This window comes from Pseudophryne corroboree, chromosome 12, assembly GCF_028390025.1.
Source record: "Pseudophryne corroboree isolate aPseCor3 chromosome 12, aPseCor3.hap2, whole genome shotgun sequence".
NCBI classification, from domain to species: domain Eukaryota; kingdom Metazoa; phylum Chordata; class Amphibia; order Anura; family Myobatrachidae; genus Pseudophryne; species Pseudophryne corroboree.
Window position 1 is genome coordinate 90,544,472 of NC_086455.1, and position 25,690 is coordinate 90,570,161.

At 48.1% G+C, this 25,690-nt stretch overlaps 1 protein-coding gene across 1 annotated transcript in view; it reads left to right on the forward strand.

Moving 5' to 3' along the window:
• Positions 1-25,690, forward strand: part of DNAJC17 (DnaJ heat shock protein family (Hsp40) member C17) — a 121,849-nt gene that overhangs the window by 24,212 nt on the left and 71,947 nt on the right. Inside the window, exons 3-5 of the mRNA XM_063947776.1 lie at positions 4,642-4,700; positions 4,972-5,059; positions 6,532-6,614. Coding sequence (XP_063803846.1) covers positions 4,642-4,700; positions 4,972-5,059; positions 6,532-6,614 — 230 coding nt within the window. The remainder of the gene's footprint in view (positions 1-4,641; positions 4,701-4,971; positions 5,060-6,531; positions 6,615-25,690) is intronic.

Consider the following 25,690-nt stretch of genomic DNA (forward strand, 5'->3'; position numbering starts at 1 on the left):
GAAACTTTACGTCAACCTCCTGTAAAGGCTCAAACCATTCCGCTTGTAGAAACTGCAACACCACGTTAAGATCCCAAGGTTCCGTTGGAGGCACAAAGTGCGGTTGCATGTGCAGAACACCCTTCAAGAACGTCTGAACCTCAGGGAGGGAAGCCAATTGTTTCTGGAAGAAAATGGACAAGGCCGAAATCTGGACTTTCAAGGAGCCCAAACGTAGGCCCACATCCACACCTGGCTGCAGAAAAAGGAGAAAACGTCCCAGTAGAAGTTCTACTGCAGGAAATTTCCTGTTTTCACACCACGAGACATATTTTTTCCAAATACGGTGGTAATGTTTAGACGTTACCCCTTTCCTGGCTTGTATCGGGATTGGAATAACCCTGTCTGTAATGCCTTTCCGGGCTAGAATTTGACGCTCAACTTCCATGCCATCAAACGTAGCCATTCGTCTTGATAGACGAATCGCCATTCATCTTGATAGACGAATGGCCCATGTTGTAGAAGATCCTCTCGAAGAGGCAGAGGCCATGGGTCCTCTAGGAGCATCTCCAGTAGATCCGCGTACCAGGCCCTTCTTGGCCAATCTGGAGCAATGAGAATTGCTTGAACCTTTTCCCTTTTTATTCTTTTGAGAATTCTTGGGATCAGTGGAAGAGGTGGGAACACGTAAACCATCTGGTAGACGCATGGAGTCACCAGAGTATCCACCGCCACTGCTTGTGGGTCCCTCGACCTGGAACAATACCACTTTAGCTTCTTGTTGAGATGAGAGGCCATCATGTCTATCTGTGGAATTCCCCACCGACATGTTAAGGACTCGAACACCTGCGGGTAAAGGCCCCACTCTCCTGGGTGGAGGTTGTGTCTGCTGAGTAAGTCTGTTTCCCAGTTGTCTACTCCCGGAATGAAGATTGCCGACAGCGCCACTGCGTGTCTTTCTGGCCAGAGGAAAATTCTTGTTACCTCTGACATTGCTGCTCTGCTCTTCGTTCCGCCCTGTCTGTTTATGTACGTTACCACCGTCACATTGTCCAACTGATTTGAATGGCGTGATCTTAAGGAAGATGTGATGCCTGTAGAAGGGCGTTGTATATGGCCCTTAGTTCCAGAATGTTGATCGGAAGAATGGCTTCCTGACTTGACCATTTTCCTTGGATCCGTTCCCCCTGGGTTACCACTACCCAACCTCTGAGCCTTGCGTCTGTGGTTAGCAGAATCCATCCAATTTTGAATCCCGAACCTTCGACCCTCGGTCAGGTGAGAAGTCTGAAGAGAAGAGAAATCTTGGCTTTTGGCGACAGACGTATCCTCTGGTGCATGTGAAGATGCGATCCATACCATTTGTCCTACAGATCCAGCTGGACGGGCCTCGCATGACACCTTCCATACTGTAGTGTCTCGTAAGAGGCAACCATCTTCCCCAGAAGGCGAATTCATAGATGCACCGATATCCGGGCTGGTTTTATAACATCCCGCACCATTGACTGGATTTACCAATGCCTTTTCCAACTGAAGGAATACGTTCTGTTCCTCTGTATCCAGTATCATTCCCAGGAACGGAAGCCTCCATGTTGGTTCCAGGTAGGATTTTGGTAGGTTCAGAATCCACCTGTGATCCTGAAGTAGTCGGGTTGAGAGGACAATGCTGTCCAACAACCTCTCCCTAGATAACGCTTTTATCAGCTGGTCGTCCAGGTACGGTATTATGTTCACTCCCTGCTTGCGGAGGTGAAACATCATCTCTGCCATTACCTTGGTAAATACCTTTGGTGCCGTGGAGAGGCCAAATGGCAGGGCCTGGAACTGGTAGTCACAGTCCTGTACTGCAAACCTTAGATAAGCCTGATGAGGCAGCCAAATCGGAATATGAAGGTACGCATCCTTGATGTCCAGAGACACCAGAAATTCCCCTTCCTCCAGACGTGAGATCACTGCTCTCAGAGACTCCATCTTGAACTTGAACACCCGCAAGTACGTGGTTCAGTGATTTGAGGTTTAAAATGGGCCTTAACGAAACGTCCGTTTTCGGAACCACAAACAGGTTGGAGTAATAACCCTTGTTCTGTAGTTGAGGTGGAACTGGGACAATGACCTGAGTCTGTACCAGTTTTTGAATGGCTGCCTGTAAAGCTGTAAAGTCGTACTTGCTTCTGGAGAAGCTGGTAAGCCTGATTTGAAGAATCTGTGAGATGGGAGTTCCTGAATCTCCAGTCTGTATCCCTGGGTGATAAGGTCTTTTACCGAAGGATCCTGGCAAGATATTGCCCAAATGTGACTGAAACAACGCAACCAGGCTCCCACCTGCCTGTCTTCCATGCTGAAGGCTTTGAGGAAGCAGATTCGGAAGTCTGTTCTTGAGAACCTACAGCTGCTGGTTTTCTGGGTTTACTTGTATTGCCTATGAAGGCTGTAGAATAACCTTTGGGTTTGCTTTTAAATTTCGCTGTCTGAAAGGATTGCAGAGTTGAAGAAGAGTAGGTTTTCCTAGCTGGGGATGCTGCGGAAGGAAGGTATGTAGACTTACCCGCTGTAGCCTTGGATATCCACTTATCCAGTTCATCTCCAAAAAGGGCCTCACCTGTGAATGGTAGGGTTTCCACGCCTTTCCTGGAATCCGCATCCGCAGTCCACTGGCGTAGCCACAAGCCCCTGCGTGCTGACACTACCATGGCAGTGGTGCGTGCATTGAGCAAACCAATTTCCTTTATGGCCTCCACCATAAAGTTAGGAGAGTCTTGAATATGCTGTAGGAGTAAAATTATTAATCTAATTCGTCAATTAGGTTAACTGACTACTTAGCAATGGCTTTAGTGATCCATGCACAAGCAATAGTGGGTCTCTGGCCCACCCCCGCAGCAGTGTGTAAAGATTTGAGAGTGGTCTCAATCTTGCGGTCAGCCGTGTTCTTTAAGGATGCTGCCCCAGGAACAGGTAAGACTATCTTACGTGACAACCTAGACACTGATGCGTCCACAATCGGCGGGTTTTCCCATTTCCTCTATCTTCCAGAGGAAAGGGAAAGGATGTAATTAATCTTTTAGGGATCTGAAACTTTTTGTCAGGATTAGCCCAAGTTTCTTCAAACAGGGCATTCAATTCCTTTGATACAGGAAAAGTTGCTGAGGATTTCCTTTTTACATTAAAATAAGATTCCTCCTCTACCTCCGCCACCCTGTCAGGAATGTGCAGTACATTTCTGATAGCTTCTATCAGGACCTGTATTCCTTGTGACAGGGCAGCATCCCCCCCCCCCCCCCCCACTTGCATCCACTTCACACTCCTCTGGGTCTGATGTATCGTCATCAGTATCAGCTTGCATGAGCTGGGCCAGAGTACGCTTTTGTGGGCAAATGGCGGGGGCCTGAGACGCTGGTATGGGAACTGAATCTCTATTCATCAGGTCATCCATAGACTGCCTTAAGAATTGCGTCTTTCTCAGTGTGGGATTTTTTAGTAGAAATATTAGATATCATCCCTTTAATGGAATCTAACCATGGGGGTTCAACCCCACTGACCTGAGAATGTGCACTATCCCGAGTACAGGGTAGTGAGTCTCCAGGGGAGGACAGACACTGTGCTGTGTAGGAAACGCAGTCCCTGGACATGGCAACGGAAAGGGACACACACACACCCACACACAGAAGGGGAAGCACAGTTTAACCCACACAGAGCCAACAACTCAGCTGGGTCGCAAACTAAGCTCCTTAATAGGGGCTTAGTATTTGAAAACTGCTCCACCCCCTTACTAAGACCCCCTGGTACCGCTGAGGAGACGTGGAGTCTTTGTGGAGGAGCTGCGCTTCCCTGTGATGCCTACCTGTGTAAGCTGCAGAGGGAAAATGGCGCTGGTGAGCTGCTGGATCCGCTCATAGTGAAGCCCTGCCCCCGTAATGGCACGCGGCTTCGCGCATTTTTTATACTGGCCTGAGGTTTATTGTGACTAACAGCGGGTTAAAACCCTTTGTTAGATATGTAGCCAGTCAGGGTACTCATTGGTGGCTCAGTGTGCCCCTCACAGAGGAACCCACGTATGTGTATGTCCTCACTGAGCCCCCTGGAGCGCAGCCTGCATCAACGCTGTGCTCCAACCCTTGTGCCGCCATTCCCGCCGGCGACCGGCTAACCGGGACGCCGGCGCTGTACTCACTACTCTTCTATCTTCTGGCTCTGTTAGGAGTGGCGGCGTGCTGCGGGAGGGTACGCTCGCCGTGGCGGAGCTTGCAAATGACTCCCTTAGGAGCTCAGTGTCCTGTCAGCTGAGAAATGGGACCATTAACTCTTTAGGAAATTGGGCCGTTCTCCCCCCTAAGTCCCACGAAGCAGGCAGGCTAGTGCCAAACAGCCCTGCCTGAAAATAAACCGAAAATAAATGCAGAAAACTCTTCAGGAGCTTCCCTAAGTGTGACCGGCTCCTCCGGGCACATTTTCTAAACTGAGTCTGGTAGGAGCGGCATGGAGGCAGGAGCCAGTGCACACTATTGATTTCTTAAAGTGCCTAAGGCTCCTAGTGGACCCGTCTATACCCCATGGTACTAATGTGGAACCCAGTATCCTTTAGGACGTAAGAGAAATATAGAGCTGGTTTAACGTGATCGATAACTAACCATTAAATATATGTTAATCCCTGTGTTTTCTTTTCAGCTGAGCTATTTCACCAGTTGTCTCAGGCCTTGGAAGTGCTTACGGATGGAGCAGCCAGGGTAAGCGCACTTTTCTCACTCCACCTGGACAAAAACTCTTATTAATTCTACAACATAGACATTAGTCTTTTTACATGCAGAATTTTATGATTGATGTGCAGATATGTTTCTGCCTCTATTTGAATACTTATCAGTTGTTTGCACATCTGTTAATAAACTGCATGTGTTTCTTTTACCTTTTCCTTATGGCCCAGCTTGGTGCTGGAAAGGTCTACAGGTGCATTTTAAGACCTTTTTAGTGCAGATCTGAGATTATTCCAATTTCTTTCAGGCAGCATATGACAAACTCCGGAAAGCCAGAGAGGCAGCAGCACGGAGGATACAGAAGCTTGATGACAAACGGAAAAAGGTGAAACTTGGTAAGTGATCTATATATATTGCAGGCTGCTTTTTTAGCTGGAATGTGAAAATCCAACAACGAGGTTATGTATGGTTTGTAACGACACTGTTTCAATACTTCTAAGTCCCATATTTTTGCATGTGACTTGAAGGGCAAGCCACCTAAATGTTGTAATTTCCCAATAATCCTCCATCTCCCCAATAGTAGAACTGGGATTGGTATGGGATGCTGAGTGTCTCTGTACCAACATCGGCATCCCGGGCGCCAGAATGCGGGAGCGGGGCGAGTGCATCGAGGTTCAAGTTCTATACTCCCTCTATGGGTGTCGTGGACACCCACAGAGGGAGAATCATGTACCTTGGCGGTATTCTGGCGGCGGGATAGTACCCCTGTTGGGATTATGGCATCTGTATTGCAACCGCCGGGATCCTGACGGGTGTTATTTTAACCACATATCGTGAAACTGCATCTGTTCAATTTGTTCGATCGCCAACTTTCAAATGAAAGCAGTTTACTTTCACCCCTATCTCGGTTGTCAGTGTTGTGGAGCACTTCACAAAGCTTCCATCCATTTTGCAGTTCTCCACCCCATTTTGCAGACACCCAACCCCCATTACACTATTACCACCCACATTGCGTAGAGCCCACAATAGAGTTTTTATATGAAGATGCATTCTCCCCTCACTGCATCGAGATCCACAATCTGTTCCCTACTTGTCTTTATCTGCAACATGTCAGATCACAAACGTGTATAACGCTGTGGAAGGCTCTGACCAGAGACACTTGTAGTACTGACTGGAACATCCACACAGTCATTTAAATGTCCTGGACAGAAGAGCTCACACTACTTGGATTTTTCAATACACTGCCCTAGTTCCCAGTATGACCACAGGCACCAGATACTAGCTGTGTGGTGAGTGACAGTAGAGGTACCTAGCACATCTGCTCTTATAGGTGAGCATGTAGGGCCAGAGCCTGATTATTATACTTACGATCACTGTAACTCCATATGTTATGTCGCTGATACAAGTGTTATAGAATTGACCAAGCTGTCCTCATTCTTTTACAGTGGCACCACCATTCACTATATGTTACAAGTGATCTATTCTGTTCTGTCTGACACAATTACTTCAGACTCCTATTGGTTTGACATATTGACAGATACTGTATTCTGGGTTTGGCATATGATAAATGCGGGAAAGTGTTTGCTTTGTCTAGTTACTTGCAGGTCCTTTACAGCAGGGTTTCCCATATCAGTGCATGTTTTCCAGGTCTCCTCACAGAATCACAAGCACAGTGTTCAGTACCACCTGTGGATCTCTTAAATTATAACACTCATTAATAAATGAATGTGTGCTCTGGCTAGGAGGAATGGAAATAAGAAGCACCGTTACAGGTCCCTAACAAGCTGACTTTAGAAACGCTGCCATCAGGTATCCTTGGCAAGACTGTTGTGAGCAATCGGTGTGTGTTTTTCTTTATGAATTTAAGATCTGGAGGCACGAGAAAGGCAGGCACAAGCCCAAGTAACCGAGGAGGATGAAGCCCAGGATGCTCGGACGTTAGAACAAGAGGTAAAACTCCCCATCCGCTACACACACTATGTATGCGTGAATTATTTGTATATGGCAGCCTGTTATTCAGAAATTAGCATCAGTGTTTGTGATTTGGGGCCTAATTCAAGGTTGACGGCAAAAACTTTCTCTAATGGGCAAAACCATGTGCACTGCAGGGGGGGGGGCAGATCTAACGTGCAGAGAGAGTTAGATTTGGGTGGGGTGTGTTCAAACTGAAATCTAAATTGCAGTGTAAAAATAAAGCAGCCAGTATTTACCCTGCACAGAAACAATATATCCCTCCCAAATCTAACACTCTCTGCACATGTTCTATCTGCCACACCTGCAATGCACATGGTTTTGCGCATTAGAGGAAGATTTTGCTTTTGCATTCAACCTTGAATTAGGCCCTTGGTACACAGCTATGTGAAAAGTATCTAGATAGGTACTTACAGTGGGGCAAAAAAGTATTTGGACAGCCACCGATTGTGCACGTTGACCCACTTAAAAAGATGAGAGGGGTCTGTAATTTCCATCAAAGGTACACTTCAACTGTGAGAGATAGAATCTGAGCAAAATAAAACAGGAAATCACGTTGTATGATTTTTATACAATTTATTTGTATATTCTTGTGGAAAATACATATTTGGACAATCAAAAAGTTTAACTCAATACTTTGTAATATAACCTCGGTTGGCAATTACAGAGGTCAAACGTTTCCTGTAGTTCTTGACCAGGTTTGCACACACTGTAGCAGGTATTTTGGCCCACTCTTCCATGCAGATCTTCTCTAGATCTATCATGTTTTGGGGCTGTCGCCAGGCAACACGGACTTTCAACTCCCTCCACAAATTTTCTATTGGGTTGAGGTCTGGAGACTGGCTAGTCCACTCCAGGACCTTGAAATGCTTCTTACGGAGCCACTCCTTAGATGTCCGGGCGGTGTGTTTGGGGTCATTGTCATGCTGGAAGACCCAGCCACGTTCCATCTTCAGTGCTCTTATTGAAGGAAGGAGATTTTTGCCCAGAATCTCACGATACATGGCCCCATTCATCCTCTCCTTAATACAGATCAGTCGTCCTGTCCCCTTTGCAGAAAAGTAGCCCCAAAGCATGATGTTTCCACCCCCATGCTTCACAGTTGGTATGGTGTTCTTGGGATGCCATTCATCATTCTTCTCTCTCCAAACACAGCGAGTGGAGTTTATACCAAAAAGTTAGATTTTGCTCTCATCTGACCACATTACATTCTCCTAATCCTCCTCTGGATCATCCAGATGGTCACTGGCAAACTTTAGACGGGCCTGGACATGTGCTGCCTTAAGCAGGGGGACGTTTCGGGCGCTGCAGGATTTCAATCCATGACGACGTAGTGTGTTACTAATGGTAACCTTTGTGACTGTGGTCCCAGCTCTCTTGAGGTCATTGACCAGGTCCCCCCGGGTAGTTCTGTGCTGATTCCTCACCGTTCTCAAGATCATTGATACACCACGAGGTGAGATCTTGCATGGAGTCTCAGGTCGAGGGAGATCTACAGTGATCTTGTATTTTTACCATTTTTTAATAATAGCGCCAACAGTTGATCTCTTCTCACCAAGCTGCTTGCCTATTGTCGAGTAGCTCATCCCAGCCTTGTGCAGCTCTACTATTTTGTCCCTGGTGTCCTTGGACAGCTCTCTGGTCTTGGCCATGGTGGAGAGGTAGCAGTCCGACTGTGGACAGGTGTCTTTTATACAGATAACCAATGCAAATAGGTGCCATTAATACAGGTAACGAGTGGAGGATAGAAGAGCTTCTTAAAGAAGAAGTAACAGGTCTGTGAGAGCCAGAAATCTTGCTACTTGGTAGGTGTCCAAATATTTATTTCTCATACGTCCTAGAGGATGCTGGGGTCTACTTCATGACCATGGGGTATAGACGGTTCCGCAGGAGCCATGGGCACTCTTAAGACTTTTCAATGGGTGTGAACTGGCTCCTCCCTCTATGCCCCTCCTCCAGACCTCAGTTTTAGAAATGTGCCCAGGCAGACTGGATGCACTCTTGAGGAGCTCTACTGAGTTTCTCTGAAAAGACTTTTGCTAGGTTTGTTATTTTCAGGGAGAACTGCTGGCAACAGACTCCCTGCTTCGTGGGACTGAGGGGGCAGAAGTAGGAACCAACTTCCTGAAGAAGAGTTTCATGGCTCTGCTTCTGGCTGACAGGACACCATTAGCTCCTGAAGGGAACTGAATGCTAGCCATGACTAGATGCTCACTCCCACAGCACGCCGTCACCCCCCTCACAGAGTCAGAAGACAGGTGAGTAGAAGAAGACAGATCTTCTACCAAGAAAAGTGACGGCTGAGGTACAGCGCGGATGGCGGGAGCGCAGCGCGCCATTGCTGCCCACACACACAGGCACTGCAGGGCGTGGGGGAAGGGGCGCGCCCCGGGCAGCAAAAACACCTCTATAAACTGGCAAAAAGGGGGCATAAGATGCCCAGGCACAGCCCTACCCCAGCCAGTATAAATATTTGTTTCCAAGGTAAAAAGGGCGGAGCTTTTTCCTCAGGCAGCCAGCACACTGCTCAGTGCCATGTTCTCTCTCCTCAGGCTGCAGAGAAATCGCTGGTCCTCCTTCACTTCTGACTACAAGTATCAGGGTGCAAAATGGGGGGGGGGGGGCACAAGCGAATTTGGTGCTTTACAAGTGTGTTATACTGTGTAAAAAGCGCTGCATGTCAGTGGGCATTCTGTGTTCACAGGCATTAGATACTGGCGCTGGGGTTGTGAACTGGCTGCTCCTAAACTGTGTCCCTCTGACAGATTTTACTGTGGTTCTGTCCCCTAATAAGTCCCAGTGTGTTTGTGTGTGTGTTGTACACGTGTGTAAGACATGTCAGAGGCAGGGAGTTCCTCCCTGGAGGAAACCATTTTAGGGACACAGAAGTGTAATGTGGTGACGCTGCCGGCACACCAAGAGCCTGCATGGGTGAAAGAAATATGTGATAGTATGCATCATATCAATAGGAGATTAGGTAAATCTGAATCTCATGCTGAGTGCTGGAGAAAATCTGTAGAGGATGTGATTTTTCAGGGCTCTGTTCTTCCATCCGCAGGCGACCCCTCTGGGTCACATAAGAGACCATTTGCAAATATTGTGAATACTGATACTGACACGGATACTGATTCTTGTGTCGACGATAGTGACTCCAGGGAAACAGATCATAAATTGGCAAAAAATATACAATATATGATTGTGGCTATAAGGGAAGTTCTGGAAGTCACGGAAGTCACTCCTGTACCTCAGGAGAAGGCTTATTTCTATAAGGAAAAGAAATCTAAGGTCACTTTCCCTCCTTCCCACGAGCTTAATATACTCTTTGAAGGGATGTGGGTGAATCCCAAAAATAAATTTCATATTCCCAAGAGAATTCAGATAGCTTATCCTTTCCCGGTGGAGGACAGGAAAAAATGGGAGTCACCCCCTGTGTTAGACAGTGCACTGTCCAGGTTGACAAAGAAGGTAATTCTCCCTGCACCTGGCACGGCTTCACTAAAAGAGCCGGCAGACTGAAAGATGGAAACTACATTGAAATCCATTTATGTTGCCAATGGTACGCTGCTCAGGCCCACAATTGCTTGTGCGTGGGTGAGTCGCGCTATTGAAAAATGTTCAGAAAGCGTGTCATCAGAAATTGACACGATTGATAAAGATGTGATACTCCCATATAAAGGTGAGGCCTTATTTGGCGATGGACTGGATGCGTTAATCTCAGCGGCTACCGCAGGTAAGTCAACATTTTTGCCCTCTGCACCTGCACCAGCAAAAAAGACATATCACCCGCACATGCAGTCCTTTCGGCCCAATAAATGCAAAAAAGCGAGAGGTTCCCCCTTCTTTGCGGGTAGGGAAAGGGAAAAGGGAAAGAAGTCCACAGCAGCTTCAGGTTCCCAGGAGCAGAAGTCTACCCCTAGTTCTGCCAAATCTTCAGCATGACGCTGGGGCTCCTTTGCGGGAGGCCGCTCGGGTGGGGGCACGTCTCAAACTGTTCAGCCAAGGTTGGATTCTGTCTGACCTGGATCCCTGGGTGTTGCAAATAGTGTCCCAGGGATACAAGCTGGAGTTTCAAGACGTTCCCCCATGCCGATTTTTCAAATCGACCTTGCCAGCTTCTCTTCCAGAAAGGGAAGCAGTAACAGCGGCAATCCAAAAATTATGTCAGGATCAGGTCATAGTCCTGGTACCTTTGTCACAACAAGGGGAGGGGTTTGATTCAAGCCTTTTTTGTAGTTCCGAAGCCGGACGGCTCGGTCAGACCGATCCTAAACCTGAAAAATCTGAATCTCTACTTGAAACGATTCAAGTTCAAAATGGAATCAATGAGGGCAGTGATTTCCAGTCTGGAGGAGGGGGAGTACATGGTGTCGGTAGACATAAAAGATGCTTACCTGCATGTTCCCATTTATCCTCCTCACCAGGCTTATCTGAGATTCGCGGTTCAGGATTGCCATTACCAATTCCAGATGTTACCTTTCGGTCTCTCCACGGCGCCGAGGGTATTCACCAAGGTGATGGCGGAGATGATGGTTCTCCTGCGTCAAAAAGGAGTCAATATAATTCCTTATCTAGACGATCTCCTGATAAAGGCGAGATCCAGGGAACAGTTGTTACAAACAAAACATCACACTCTCCCTGTCAATACTCCAACAACACGGTTGGATCAGAAATTATCCAAAGTCACAGTTGGAACCGATGACAAGATTGTCTTTTCTCGGGATGATTCTGGACATAGAAGTTCAGAGAGTATTTCTTCCGGAGGAAAAGTCTCTGGAAATCCAGAAAATGGTAAAACAGATATTGAAACCATCGAGTGTGTCGATCCATCAGTGCATTCGGTTGTTGGGGAAGATGGTGGCGGCCTACGAGGCCATACAGTTTGGCAGGTTCCATGCCAGGGTATTCCAGTGGGACCTGTTGGACAAGTGGTCGGGATCCCACCTACACAGGCACCGGAAGATAATCCTGTCGTCAAAAGCCAGGATTTTGCTCCTGTGGTGGCTACACAGTTCTCGCCTACTAGAGGGACGCAGGTTCGGGATTCAGGACTGGCTCCTGGTAACCACGGATGCAAGTCTCCGAGGCTGGGGAGCTGTCACTCAGGGAGAAAGCTTCCAGGGAAAATGGTCAAGTCAGAAAGCCTGCCTTCACATAAACGTGCTGGAATTGAGAGCCATTTACAACGGCCTTCAACAAGCGGTACATCTTCTTCAAGATCATCCCGTGCAGATCCAGTCGGACAATATAACAGCAGTCGCGTACATAAACAGGCAGTGCGGAACGAAAAGCAGAGCGGCAATGGCAGAGGTGACGAAGATCCTCCTCTGGGCAGAAAGACATGTAAAGGCTCTGTCGGCAATTTTCATTCCGGGAGTAGACAACTGGGAAGCAGACTTCCTCAGCAGACACGATCTCCATCCAGGAGAGTGGGGCCTACACCAAGAAGTCTTCACAGAGGTGACAAGTCTTTGGGGAGTTTCTCAAGTAGACATGATGGCATCTCGTCTCAACAAGAAGCTTCAGAAATATTGTTCCAGGTCAAGAGACCCTCAAGCAATAGCAGTGGATGCGCTGGTGGCCCAGTGGGTGTTCCGGTCGGTGTATGTCTTCCCTCCACTTCCGCTAATCCCAAAAGTGCTCAGGATCATAAGAAGAACAAGAGTTCGAGCAATCTTCATTGCCCCAGACTGGCAAAGGAGGGCTTAGTACCCAGATCTTCAGGAGTTGCTCATAGAAGATCCTCGGCCTCTTCCTCTTCACGAGGACCTGCTGCAGCAGGGGCCATGCGCGTATCAAGGCTTACCGCTGCTAAGTTTGACGGCATGGCTGCTGAGCGCCGGATCCTAGCCCGAAAGGGTGTTCCCAAGGAAGTCATCCCCACCCTTATTCAGGCCAGGAATGAAGTAACGGCGAAACATTACCACCGTATTTGGAGAAAATATGTGTCTTGGTGTGAATCCAAGAAGGCTCCTACGGAAGAGTTTCAGTTGGGACGTTTTCTCCATTTTCTGCAGGCTGGTGTGGAGGCGGGCCTACGATTGGGATCAATTAAGGTCCAGATTTCGGCCTTGTCAGTGTTCTTCCAAAAACAATTGGCCTCTCTTCCAGAGGTTCAGACCTTCGTGAAAGGGGTTCTGCACATCCAGCCTCCATTTGTGCCTCCAGTGGCACCATGGGACCTTAACGTGGTGTTGCAGTTCCTTCAATCAGATTGGTTTGAGCCTTTACAAGAGATAGAGTTGAAGTTTCTCACTTGGAAAGTGGTGATGCTTTTGGCATCGGCATCCGCGCGGCGGGTGTCTGAATTGGGGGCCTTGTCTCACAAGAGCCCTTACCTGATCTTCCATGAAGATAGGGCAGAGTTGAGGACTCGTCAACATTTTCTTCCAAAGGTGGTTTCATCTTTCCACATAAACCAACCTATTGTGGTGCCAGTAGTTACTGACACGTTCACTGAGTCAAAGTCTCTAGTTGTGGTTAGGGCTTTGAAGATTTATGTCGCTAAAACAGCTCGAATACGGAAAACAGAGTCTTTGTTTGTCCTGTATGCTCCCAACAAGATTGGGTGTCCTGCTTCCAAGCAGACTATTGCGCGTTGGATCAGAAGTACGATTCAGCACTCTCATACTACGGCTGGATTGCCGTTACCGACGTCGGTGAAGGCCCATTCCACTAGGAAGGTGGGCTCATCCTGGGCGGCTGCCCGGGGGATCTCGGCATTGCAACTTTGCCGAGCAGCTACTTGGTCGGGGTCAAACACATTTGCTAAATTCTACAAGTTTGACACCTTAGTCGATGAAGACCTCAAGTTTGGTCAATCGGTGCGGCAGGGTCATCCGCACTCTCCCGCCCATACTGGAGCTTTGGTATAAACCCCATGGTCATGAAGTGGACCCCAGCATCCTCTAGGACGTATTAGAAAACAGGATTTTGATACCTACCGGTAAATCCTTTTCTCCTAGTCCGTAGAGGATGCTGGGCGCCCGTCCCAGTGCGTACTTTACCTGCAGTTTTGTTATTAGAGTTACACAAGTTGTGTTATATTAGTTTCAGCATGTTGGTTGCTGTAATTGGTTCATGCCTGTTGGCGTGTGTTCTGTTGAATGCCATGTTGTGTGGCATGGTTGAGGTGTGAGCTGGTATGTATCTCACCACTAGTTTAAAGTAAATCCTTTCCTCGAAATGTCCGTCTCCCTGGGCACAGTTCCTATAACTGAGGTCTGGAGGAGGGGCATCGAGGGAGGAGCCAGTTCACACCCATTGAAAGGTCTTAAGAGTGCCCATGGCTCCTGCGGAACCGTCTATACCCCATGGTCATGAAGTGGACCCCAGCATCCTCTATGGACTAGGTGAAAAGGTTTTACCGGTAGGTATCAAATTCCTGTTTTTCCACAAGAATGTACAAGTAAATTGTATAAAAATCATACAATGTGATTTCCTGTTTTTTGGTTAGTTTTTTTTCAGATTCTCTCTCTCACAGTTGAAGTGTATCTATGGTGGAAATTACAGACCTCTCTCATCTTTTTAAGTGGGTCAACTTGCACAATCGGTGGCTGTCCAAATACTTTTTTGCCCCACTGTACCTGTATCCCGCTCTTCCTCCCTATGGTGAACCTGATGTCAGTGACAGACACTGTAGTTACTCTTTAGGATTGCTTTCAAGGTAAACTAAAAAAATAAGATTTTAAATCTTTTTCTCGTAGTCCGTAGAGGATGCTGGGGACTCCGTAAGGACCATGTGGATAGACGGGCTCCGCAGGAGACATGGGCACTTTAAGAAAGACTTTAGATCTGGGTGTGCACTGGCTCCTCCCTCTATGCCCCTCCTCCAGACCTCAGTTAGAGAAACTGTGCCCAGAGGAGACGGACCGTACGAGGAAAGGATTTTTGTTAATCCAAGGGCAAGATACATACCAGCCACACCAATCACACCGTATAACTTGTGATATATTAACCAGATAACAGTATGAAAACAACATAGCATCAGTCCAAGACCGATGAAAACACTAACATAACCCTTATGTAAGCAAAACTATATACAAGCCTTGCAGAAGTAGTCCGCACCTGGGACGGGCGCCCAGCATCCTCTACGGACTACGAGAAAAAGATTTACCGGTAGGTTTAAAATCTTATTTTCTCTTACGTCCTAGAGGATGCTGGGGACTCCGTAAGGACCATGGGGATTATACCAAAGCTCCCAAACGGGCGGGAGAGTGCGGATGACTCTGCAGCACCGATTGAGCAAACAGGAGATCCTCCTCAGCCAGTGTATCAAACTTATAGAACTTTGCAAATTTGTTTGAACCCGACCAAGTAGCAGCTCGGCACAGCTGTAGTGCCGAGACCCCTCGGGCAGCCGCACAAGAAGAGCCCACCTTCCTAGTGGAATGGGCCTTGACCGATTTTGGTAACGGCAATCCCGCCGTAGAATGCGCCCGCTGAATCGTGTTACAGATCCAGCGAGCAATAGTCTGCTTTGAAGCAGGGGCGCCAATCTTGTTGGCTGCATACAGGGCAAACAGTGCTTCTGTTTTTCTGACTCTAGCCGTTCTGGCCACGTAAATTTTCAAAGCCCTGACCACATCAAGGGACTCGGAATCCTCCAAGTCACGCGTAGCCACAGGCACATGGTTCATATGAAAAGATGACACCACCTTAGGCAAGAATTGAGGACGGGTCCCCAATTCCGCTCTATCCATATGGAAAACCAGATAGGGACTTTTATGAGATAAAGCCGCTAATTCCGACACTCGCCTAGCCGAAGCCAAGGCTAATAACATGACCACCTTCCAAGTGAGATATTTTAACTCCACCGTTTTAAGTGGTTCAAACCAGTGTGACTTAAGGAAACTTAACACCACGTTAAGGTCCCAAGGCGCCACCAGAGGTACAAAAGGAGGCTGAATATGCAGCACTCCCTTCACAAAAGTCTGTACTTCAGGGATATAAGCCAATTCCTTTTGAAAGAAAATGGATAAGGCCGAAATATGAACCTTAATAGAGCCTAATTTTAGGCCCAAATTCACTCCAGTTTGTAGGAAGTGAAGGAAGCGGCCCAGATGGAATTCTTCCGTAGGAGCATTCCTGGCCTCACACCAAGAAACATATTTTCGCCATATACGGTGATAATGTTTAGATGTCACGTCCTTCCTGACAGCCTTTATTAGCGTAGGAATGACCTCATCCGGAATACCTTTTTCTCTGACGTCCTAGTGGATGCTGGGAACTCCGAAAGGACCATGGGGAATAGCGGGCTCCGAAGGAGGCTGGGCACTCTAGAAAGATTTATGACTACCTGGTGTGCACTGGCTCCTCCCACTATGACCCTCCTCCAAGCCTCAGTTAGATCTTGTGCCCGGCCGAGGTTGGATGCACACTAGGGGCTCTCCTGAGCCCTTAGAAAGAAAGTATAGATTTAGGTTTTTTATTTTCAGTGAGACCTGCTGGCAACAGGCTCACTGCAGCGAGGGACTAAGGGGAGAAGAAGCGAACTCGCCTGCTTGCACCCGGATTGGGCTTCTTAGGCTACTGGACACCATTAGCTCCAGAGGGATCGACCGCAGGCCCAGTCCTTGGTGTTCGGTCCCGGAGCCGCGCCGCCGTCCCCCTTACAGAGCCAGAAGCAAGAAGAGGTCCGGAAAAACGGCGGCAGAAGACATCAGTCTTCACCAAGGTAGCGCACAGCACTGCAGCTGTGCGCCATTGTTACTCAGGCACACTTCACACTCCGGTCACTGAGGGTGCAGGGCGCTTGGGGGGGGCGCCCTGAGCAGCAATAAAAACACCTTGGCTGGCAAAAATACCACAATATATAGCCCCAGAGGCTATATATGTGGTAAATACCCCTGCCAGAATCCAGAAAAAAGCGGGAGAATAGGCCGCGGAAAAGGGGCGGAGCTATCTCCCTCAGACACACTGGCGCCATTTTCTCTTCACAGTGCAGCTGGAAGAAAGCTCCCCAGGCTCTCCCCTGTAGTTTTCAGGCTCAAAGGGTTGAAAAGAGAGGGGGGGCACTAAATTTAGGCGCAATATTGTATATACAAGCAGCTATGGGGGAAAATTCACTCAGTTATAGTGTTAATCCCCACATTATATAGCGCTCTGGTGTGTGCTGGCATACTCTCTCTCTGTCTCCCCAAAGGGCTTTGTGGGTCCTGTCCTCAGTCAGAGCATTCCCTGTGTGTGTGCGGTGTGTCGCTACAGCTGTGTCGACATGTTTGAGGAGGAGGCTTATATAGTGACGGAGCAGATGCCGATAAATGTGATGTCGCCCCCTGTGGGGCCGACACCAGAGTGGATGGTTAGGTAAAAGGTATTAACCGACAGTGTCAACTCCTTACATAAAAGGGTGGATGACGTAACAGCTGTGGGACAGCCGGCTTCTCAGCCCGTGCCTGCCCAGGCGTCTCAAAGGCCATCAGGGGCTCAAAAACGCCCGCTCATTCAGATGGCAGACACAGATGTCGACACGGAGTCTGACTCCAGTGTCGACAAGGTTGAGACATATACACAATCCACTAGGAACATCCGTGACTTGATCCCGGCAATAAAAAATGTGTTACACATTTCTGACATTAACCTCTAAAAATGGGTTTTTATGTTTGGGGAGAAAAAGCAGGCAATGTTTTGTTCCCCCATCAGATGAATGAATGAAGTGTGTGAAAAGCGTGGATTCCCCATGATAAGAAACTGGTAATTTCTAAAAAGTTACTGATGGCGTACCTTTTCCCGCCAGAGGATTAGTTACGCTGGGAGATATCCCCTAGGGTGGATAAGGCGCTCACACGGTTGTCAAAATAGGTGGCACTACCGTTTTAGGAACGGCCACTTTGAAGGTACCTGTTGATAAAAAGCAGGAGGCTATCCTGAAGTCTGTATTTACACACTCAGGTACTAGACTGAAACCTGCAGAGCGTGCTGCTGCAGCGTGGTCGGTGACCCTGTCAAACATACTAGTTTGTTAACATGAGAACATATTAAAGACGTCGTCTTATATATGAGGGATGCACAGAGGGATATTTTGCCGGCTGGCATCCAAAATGAATGTAATGTCCATTCTGTCAGGAGGGTATTAGAGACCTGTCACTGGACAGGTGATGCTGACCTTAAAAGGTGCATAGAGATTCTGCCTTATAAGGGTGAGGAATTATTTGGGGATGGTCTCTGGGACCTGGTATCCGCAGCAACAGCTGGGAAGAAATATTTTTACCTCAGTTTTCCTCACAGACTAAGAAAGCACTGTATTATCAGGTACAGTCCTTTCGGCTTCAGAAAAGCAAGCGGGTCAAAAGCGCTTCCTTTCTGTACAGAGACAAGGGAAGAGGGAAAAAGCTGCACCAGTCAGCCTGTTCCCAGAATCATAATTCTTCTCTCGCTTCCTCTGAGTCCACAGCATGGCGCGGGGGCTCCACAGGTGTAGCCAGGTACGGTGGGGGGCCGTCTCAAAAATTTCAGCGATCAGTGGGCTCGCTCACAGGTGGATCCCTGTTTCATTCAAGTAGTATTTCAGGGGTACAAGCTGGAATTCGAGATGTCTTCCCCCCGCCGTTTCCTCAAATATACCTTGCCGACAACTCCCTCAGGCAGGGAGGCTGTGCTAGAGGCAATTAATAAGCTGTATTCCCAGCAGGTAATACTTAAGGTGCCCCTACTTCAACAAGACGGGGTTACTATTCCACACGGTTTGGGGTACCGAAACCGCATGGTTCGGTGTGACCCTTTTTTATATTTAAAATCCTTGAACATAAAAAATTCAAGTTCAAGATGGAATCGCTCAGGGCGGTTATTGCAAACCTGGACGAGGGGGATTACATGGTATCCCGGGACATCAAGGATACTTACCTGCATGTCCCTATTTACTATCCTCGCCAGGAGTACCTCAGATTTGTGGTACAGGATTACCATTACCAAGTCCAGACCCTGCCGTTTGGACTGTACATGGCACCGAGGGTGTTACCAAGGTAATGGCCGGAATGATGATACTCCTTCGAAAAAGGGGAGTTTTAATTATCCCGTACTTGGACAATCTCCTTATAAGGGCGAGGTCCAAAGGAGCAGTTGCTAGTCGGGGTAGCACTATTTTGGAAAGTGCTACAACAGCACGGTTGGATTCTAAACAGTCCAGAGTCACAGCTGGTTCCTACGACACGTCTACTGTTCCTGGGGATGGTTCTGGACACAGACCAGAAATAAGTGTTTCTCCCGGAGGAGAAAGCCAAGGAGCTGTCATCTCTAGTCAGAGACCTCCTGAAGCCAAAACAGGTATCGGTGCATCATTGCACGCGAGTCCTGGGAAAAATGGTAGCTTCCTACGAAGCAATGCCATTCGGCAGGTTCCATGCAAGAATTTTTCAGGGGGACCTGTTAGACAAGTGGTCCGGGTCGCATCTTCAGATGCATTAGGCTGATAACCCTGTCTCCAAGGACCAGGGTATCTCTACTGTAGTAGCTGCAGAGTGCCCATCTTCAAGAGGGCCGCAGGTTCGACATACAGGACTAGGTCCTAGTGACCATGGTTGCCAGCCTTTGAGGCTGGGGGGCAGTCACACAGGGAAGAAACTTCCAGGGACTTTGGTCAAGTCAGGTGACTTCCCTACATAAATATTCTGGAACAGAGGGCCATTACAATGCCCTGAGTCAGGCAAGGCCTCTGCTTCAAAACCAGCCGGTCCTGATCCAATCAGGCAACATCACGGCAGTCGCCCATGTAAACCAACAGGGCGGCACAAGAAGCAGGATGGCGATGGCAGAAGCCACAAGGATTCTCCGATGGGCGGAAAATCATGTGTTAGCACTGTCAGCAGTGTTCATTCCCGGAGTGGACAACTGGGAAGCAGATCTTCTCAGCAGACACGACTTCCACCCGAGAGTGTGGGGACTTCATCCAGAAGTCTTCCAAAGGATTGTACACCATAGGGAAAGGCCACAGGTGGACATGAAGGCGTCCCGCCTCAACAAAAAGCTATAAAAGATATTGCGCCAGGTCAAGGGACCTTCAGGCGATAGCTGTGGACGCTCTGGTAACACCGTGGGTGTACCAGTCGGTTTATGTGTTCCCCCCTCTGCCTCTCATACCAAAGGTACTGAGAATAATAAGAAGGCGAGGAGTAAGAACGATACTCGTGGTTCCGGATTGGCCAAGAAGAGCCTGGTACCCAGAACTTCAAGAAAATATATCAGAGGACCCATGGCCTCTGCCGCTCAGACAGGACCTGCTGCAGCAGGGGCCCTGTCTGGTCCAAGACTTACCGCGGCTACGTTTTGATGGCATGGCGGTTGAACGCCGGATCCTAAAGGAAAAGGGCATTCCGGAGGAAGTCTTTCCTACGCTGATTCAAGCCAGGAAAGATGTAACTGCAAAACATTATCACCGCATATGGCGGAAATATGTTGCTTGGTGTGAGGCCAAAAAAGGCCCCAACAGAGGAATTTCAACTAGGTCGATTTCTGCATTTCCTTCAAGCAGGAGTGTCTATGGGCCTAAAATTAGGCTCCATTAAGATACAGATCTCGGCTCTGTCGATTTTCTTCCAGAAAGAATTAGCTTCAGTACCTGAAGTTCAGACATTGTAAAAGGAGTGCTGCATATTCAGCCCCCGGTTGTGCCTCCAGTGGCACCTTGGGATCTCAACGTGGTGTTGAGTTTCTTAAAAATCACATTGGTTTGAACCACTAAAAACCGTGGATCTAAAATATCTCACGTTGAAAGTGGTCATGTTATTGGCCTTGGTTTCGGCCAGGCGTGTATCAGAATTAGCGGCTTTGTCATATAAAAGTCCTTATCTGATTTTCCATATGGATAGGGCAGAATTGAGGACTCGTTCCCAGTTTCTCCCTAAGGTGGTGTCAGCTTTTCACTTGAACCAACCTATTGTGGTGCCTGCGGCTACTAGGGACTTGGAGGATTCCAAGTTACTGGACGTAGTCAGGGCCTTGAAAAATTATGTTTCCAGGACGGCTAGAGTCAGGAAAATTGACTCGCTATTGTCCTGTATGCACCCAACAGGTTGGGTGCTCCTGCTTCTAAGCAGACTATCGCTCGCTGGATCTGTGACACGATTCAGCAGGTGCATTCTGCGGCTGGACTGCCGCATCCTAAATCAGTGAAAGCCCATTCCACAGGGAAGGTGGGCTCATCTTGGGCGGATGCCCGAGGGGTCTCGGCTTTACAACTTTGCCGAGCTGTTACTTGGTCAGGGGCAAACACGTTTGCAAAATTCTACAAATTTGATACCCTGGCTGAGGAGGACCTTGAGTTCTCTCATTCGGTGCTGCAGAGTCATCCGCACTCTCCCGCCCGTTTGGGAGCTTTGGTATAATCCCCATGGTCCTTTCGGAGTTCCCAGCATCCACTAGGACGTCAGAGAAAATAAGATTTTACTCACCGGTAAATCTATTTCTCGTAGTCCGTAGTGGATGCTGGGCGCCCATCCCAAGTGCGGATTGTCTGCAATACTTGTAAATAGTTATTGCTAAATAAAGGGTTATTGTTGAGCCATCTGTTGAGAGGCTCAGTTGTTTTCATACTGTCAAACTGGATATAGTATCACGAGTTGTACAGTGTGATTGGTGTGGCTGGTATGAGTCTTACCCGGGATTCAAAATCCTTCCTTATTATGTCAGCTCGTCCGGGCACAGTGTCCTAACTGAGGCTTGGAGGAGGGTCATAGTGGGAGGAGCCAGTGCACACCAGGTAGTCCTAAATCTTTCTAGAGTGCCCAGCCTCCTTCGGAGCCCGCTATTCCCCATGGTCCTTTCGGAGTTCCCAGCATCCACTACGGACTACGAGAAATAGATTTACCGGTGAGTAAAATCTTATTTTCCGCTAGGATCCAGCGTTCAACCGCCATGCCGTCAAACGCAGCCGCGGTAAGTCTTGGAACAGACAGGGCCCCTGTTGCAACAGGTCCTGTCTTAGGAAGAGGCCACGGATCTTCTGTGAGCATTTCCTGCAGATCCGGATACCAGGTCCTTCGTGGCCAATCTGGAACAATGAGAATTGTTCTCACTCCTCTTTTTCTTATTATTCTCAACACCTTGGGTATGAGAGGAAGAGGAGGAAATACATAGGCCGACCGGAACACCTACGGTGTCACTAGGGCGTCTACAGCTACTGCCTGAGGGTCTCTTGACCTGGCGTAATACCTCTGTAGCTTTTTGTTGAGTCGGGACGTCATCATGTCTATCTGGGGTAGTCCTCACTGACTTGCAATCTGTGCGAAGACTTCCTGATGAAGTCCCCACTCTCCTGGATGCAGGTCGTGTCTGCTGAGGAAGTCTGCTTCCCAGTTGTCCACTTCCGGAATGAACACTGCTGAAAGTGCGCTTACATGATTCTCCGCCCAGCGAAGAATTCTGGTGGCTTCCGCCATCGCCATTCTGCTCCTTGTGCCGCCTTGGCGGTTTACATGAGCTACTGCGGTGACGTTGTCTGACTGGATCAGAACTGGTTGGTCGCGAAGTAAGGTCTCCGCTTGACGTAGGGCGTTGTATATGGCCCTCAGTTCCGGGATGTTGATGTGAAGACAAGTCTCTTGACTTGACCAAAGAACTTGGAAATTTCTTCCCTGTGTGACTGCTCCCCAACCTCGGAGGCTCGCGTCCGTGGTTACCAGGATCCAGTCCTGAATGCCGAACCTGCGGCCTTCTAGAGGGTGAGCACTCTGCAGCCCCCACAGGAGAGATACCCTGGCCCTGGGGGACAGGGTGATCAACTGATGAATCTGTAGATGTGACCCGGACCACTTGTTTCCCAGGACTCGAGTGCAGTGATGCACTGACACCTGTTTTGGTTTCAGTAAGTTCCTGACCAGAGTCGTGAGTACCTGGGCCTTTTCTATTGGAAGATAAACCCTTTTCTGGTCCGTATCCAGAATCATGCCCAAGAAAGTCAGACGAGTCGTAGGAACCAACTGCGACTTCGGGATATTGAGAATCCAGCCGTGTTGCTGTAACACCTTCAGTGAAAGTGATACGCTGTTCAGCAACCGCTCTCTTGATCTCGCTTTTATGAGGAGATCGTCCAAGTACGGGATAATTGTGACACCTTGCTTGCGCAGGAGCACCATCATTTCTGCCATTACCTTGGTGAAAATTCTCGGGGCCGTGGAGAGACCAAACGGCAACGTCTGAAATTGGTAATGACAATTCTGTACCGCAAATCTCAGGTACGCCTGATGACATGGATAAATGGGAATATGAAGGTATGCATCCTTTATGTCCAGAGATACCGTAAAATCCCAGGCTGGCGATGACCGCTTTTAGCGATTCCATCTTGAACTTGAACCTTTTCAAGTATAGGTTCAGGGATTTTAAATTTAATATGGGTCTGACCGAACCGTCCGGTTTCGGGACTACAATTAGGGTCGAGTAATATCCCCTTTCTTGTTGAAGCAGGGGAATCTTGACCACCACCTGTTGAAGATACAATTTGTGAATTGCATTTAACACTATCTCCCTTTTCTGGGGAGAAGATGGTAGGGCCGATTTGAAAAACCGGCGAGGAGACACCTCTTCGAATTCCAGCTTGTAACCCTGAGAAACAATTTCTATTGCCCAGGGATCCACCTGCAAGTGAACCCAGATGTGGCTGAAAATTCGAAGACGTGCCCCCACTGGGGCGGACTCCTTTAGCGGAGCCCCAGCGTCATGCGGTGGATTTTGTAGAGGCCGGGGAGGACTTCTGTTCCTGGGAACTAGCTGTGTTGTGCAGCTTTTTCCCTCTGCCCTTACCTCTGGCAAGAAAGGACGCACCTCGTACTTTCTTGTGTCTCTGTGATCCAAAGGACTGCATTTGATAATGTGGTGCTTTCTTAGGATGTGAGGGAATATAAGGCAAAAAAAATTGATTTACCAGCTGTAGCTGTGGAGACCAGGTCCGAGAGACCTTCCCCAAACAGTTCCTCACCCCTGTAAGGTAAAACCTCCATATGCCTTTTTGAGTCTGCATCACCTGTCTATTGCCGGGTCCATATGACTCGTCTAGCAGAAATCGACATACCGTTTATTCTAGAACCCAGTAGACTAATTTCTCTTTGAGCATCTCTCATATATAGGACAGCATCCTTTATATGCCCTAGGGTCAATAAAATATTATCCTTATCTAGGGTCTCAATCTCCGCTGAAAAGGTATCTGTCCATGCTGCTACAGCGCTACCAACCCAGGCCGACGCAATTGCCGGTCTGAGTAAGGTACCAGAATGTGTGTAAATGGACTTTAGGGTAACCTGCTTGCGGTCAGCAGGATACCTGAGGGTAGCCGTATCCTGGGATGGCAGCGCTACCTTTTTGGATAAGCGTGTCAATGCTTTGTCCACACTAGGGGAAGATTCCCACCATATCCTGTCCGTTGGCGGGAAAGGATACGCCATTAGAATCCTTTTGGGAATCTGCAGTTTTTTGTCTGGAGATTCCCAAGCTTTTTCACATAATTCGTTCAACTCGTGAGGGGGGAAAGGTTACCTCAGGTTTCTTTCCCTTATACATGTGTACCCTCCTGTCAGGGACAGGGGGTTCCTCTGTGATGTGCAAAACATCTTTTATTGCAATAATTATATATCGAATACATTTAGCCAATTTTGGCTTTAACTTTGCATCATCATAGTCGACACTGGAGTCAGAATCCGTTGTCGGTATCTGTGTCAACTATTTGGGATAGTGGGCGCTTTTGAGACCCTTAAGGTCCCTGCGACATAGGGACAGGCATGGGTTGACTCCCTGACTTTCCCTAACTTCAGCTGTGTCCAATCTTTTTGTGCAATAAATTTACATTAGCACTTAAAACATTCCACATATCCATCCAGTCAGGTGTCGGCGTTGTCGACGTAGACACCACATTTATTTGCTCCCGCTCCTCTCTAGGAGAGCCTTCTACCTCAGACATGTCGACACACGCGTACCGACACACCATACACTCAGGGAATCCTCTTATCTGAAGACCGTTCCCCCACAAGGCCCTTTGGAGAGACAGAGATAGAGTATGCCAGCACACACCCCAGCTCTATATGACCCAGGAAAAAAACACAATAATTTTATGTTTACCCAGTAGCGCTGTATTCACATATATATATATATATATATATATATATATATATATATATGCGCCTAATTATGTGCCCCCCCTCTTCTTTAAAACCCTATTTCTACCGTGGTATAAACAGGGGAGAGTCCGGGGAGCTTCCTCTCAGCTGTGCTGTGGAGAAAATGGCGCTGGTGAGTGCTGAGGGAGAAGCCCCGCCCCCTCGGCGGAGGGCTTCTGTCCCACTCAAATACAGCAAAAATTGTATATGTATGTATATATATATATATATATATGTGTGTATGTATATATATATATATATATATGTGTATGTGTGTATATATATATATATATATATGTGTATGTGTGTATATATATATATATATATATGTGTATGTATATATATATATATATATATATATATATACAGGGCCCAGCTGTATATATATTTATTTTTGCCAAAGAGAGGTTTATATACTGGCCAGGGCGACCCCCCTGCGCCCTGCACATTTACAGTGACTGCCGTGTGTGGGAGCAATGGCGCACAGCTTTACTGCTGTGCGTTACCTCAGTGAAGATCATGAAGTCTTCTGCCGCCTCTGAAGTCTTCTTTTCTTCTCATACTCACCCGGCTTCTATCTTCCGGCTCTGTGAGGAGGACGGCGGCGCGCTCCGGGACGAACTCCAGGGTGAGACCTGTGTTCCGACTCCCTCTGGAGCTAATGGTGTCCAGTAGCCTAAGAAGCAGAGCCTTGAAACTCACAGAAGTAGGTCTGCTTCTCTCCCCTCAGTCCCTCGATGCAGGGAGTCTATTGCCAGCAGGCTCCCTGAAAAGAAAAAACCTAACAAATATACTTTCTGACAGGAAACTCAGGAGAGCTCCCTGAAAAGCACCCAGTCTCCTCTGGGCACAGTAGTAAACTGAGGTCTGGAGGAGGGGCATAGAGGGAGGAGCCAGTGCACACCCAGATCTAAAGTCTTTCTTAAAGTGCCCATGTCTCCTGCGGAGCCCGTCTATCCCCATGGTCCTTACGGAGTC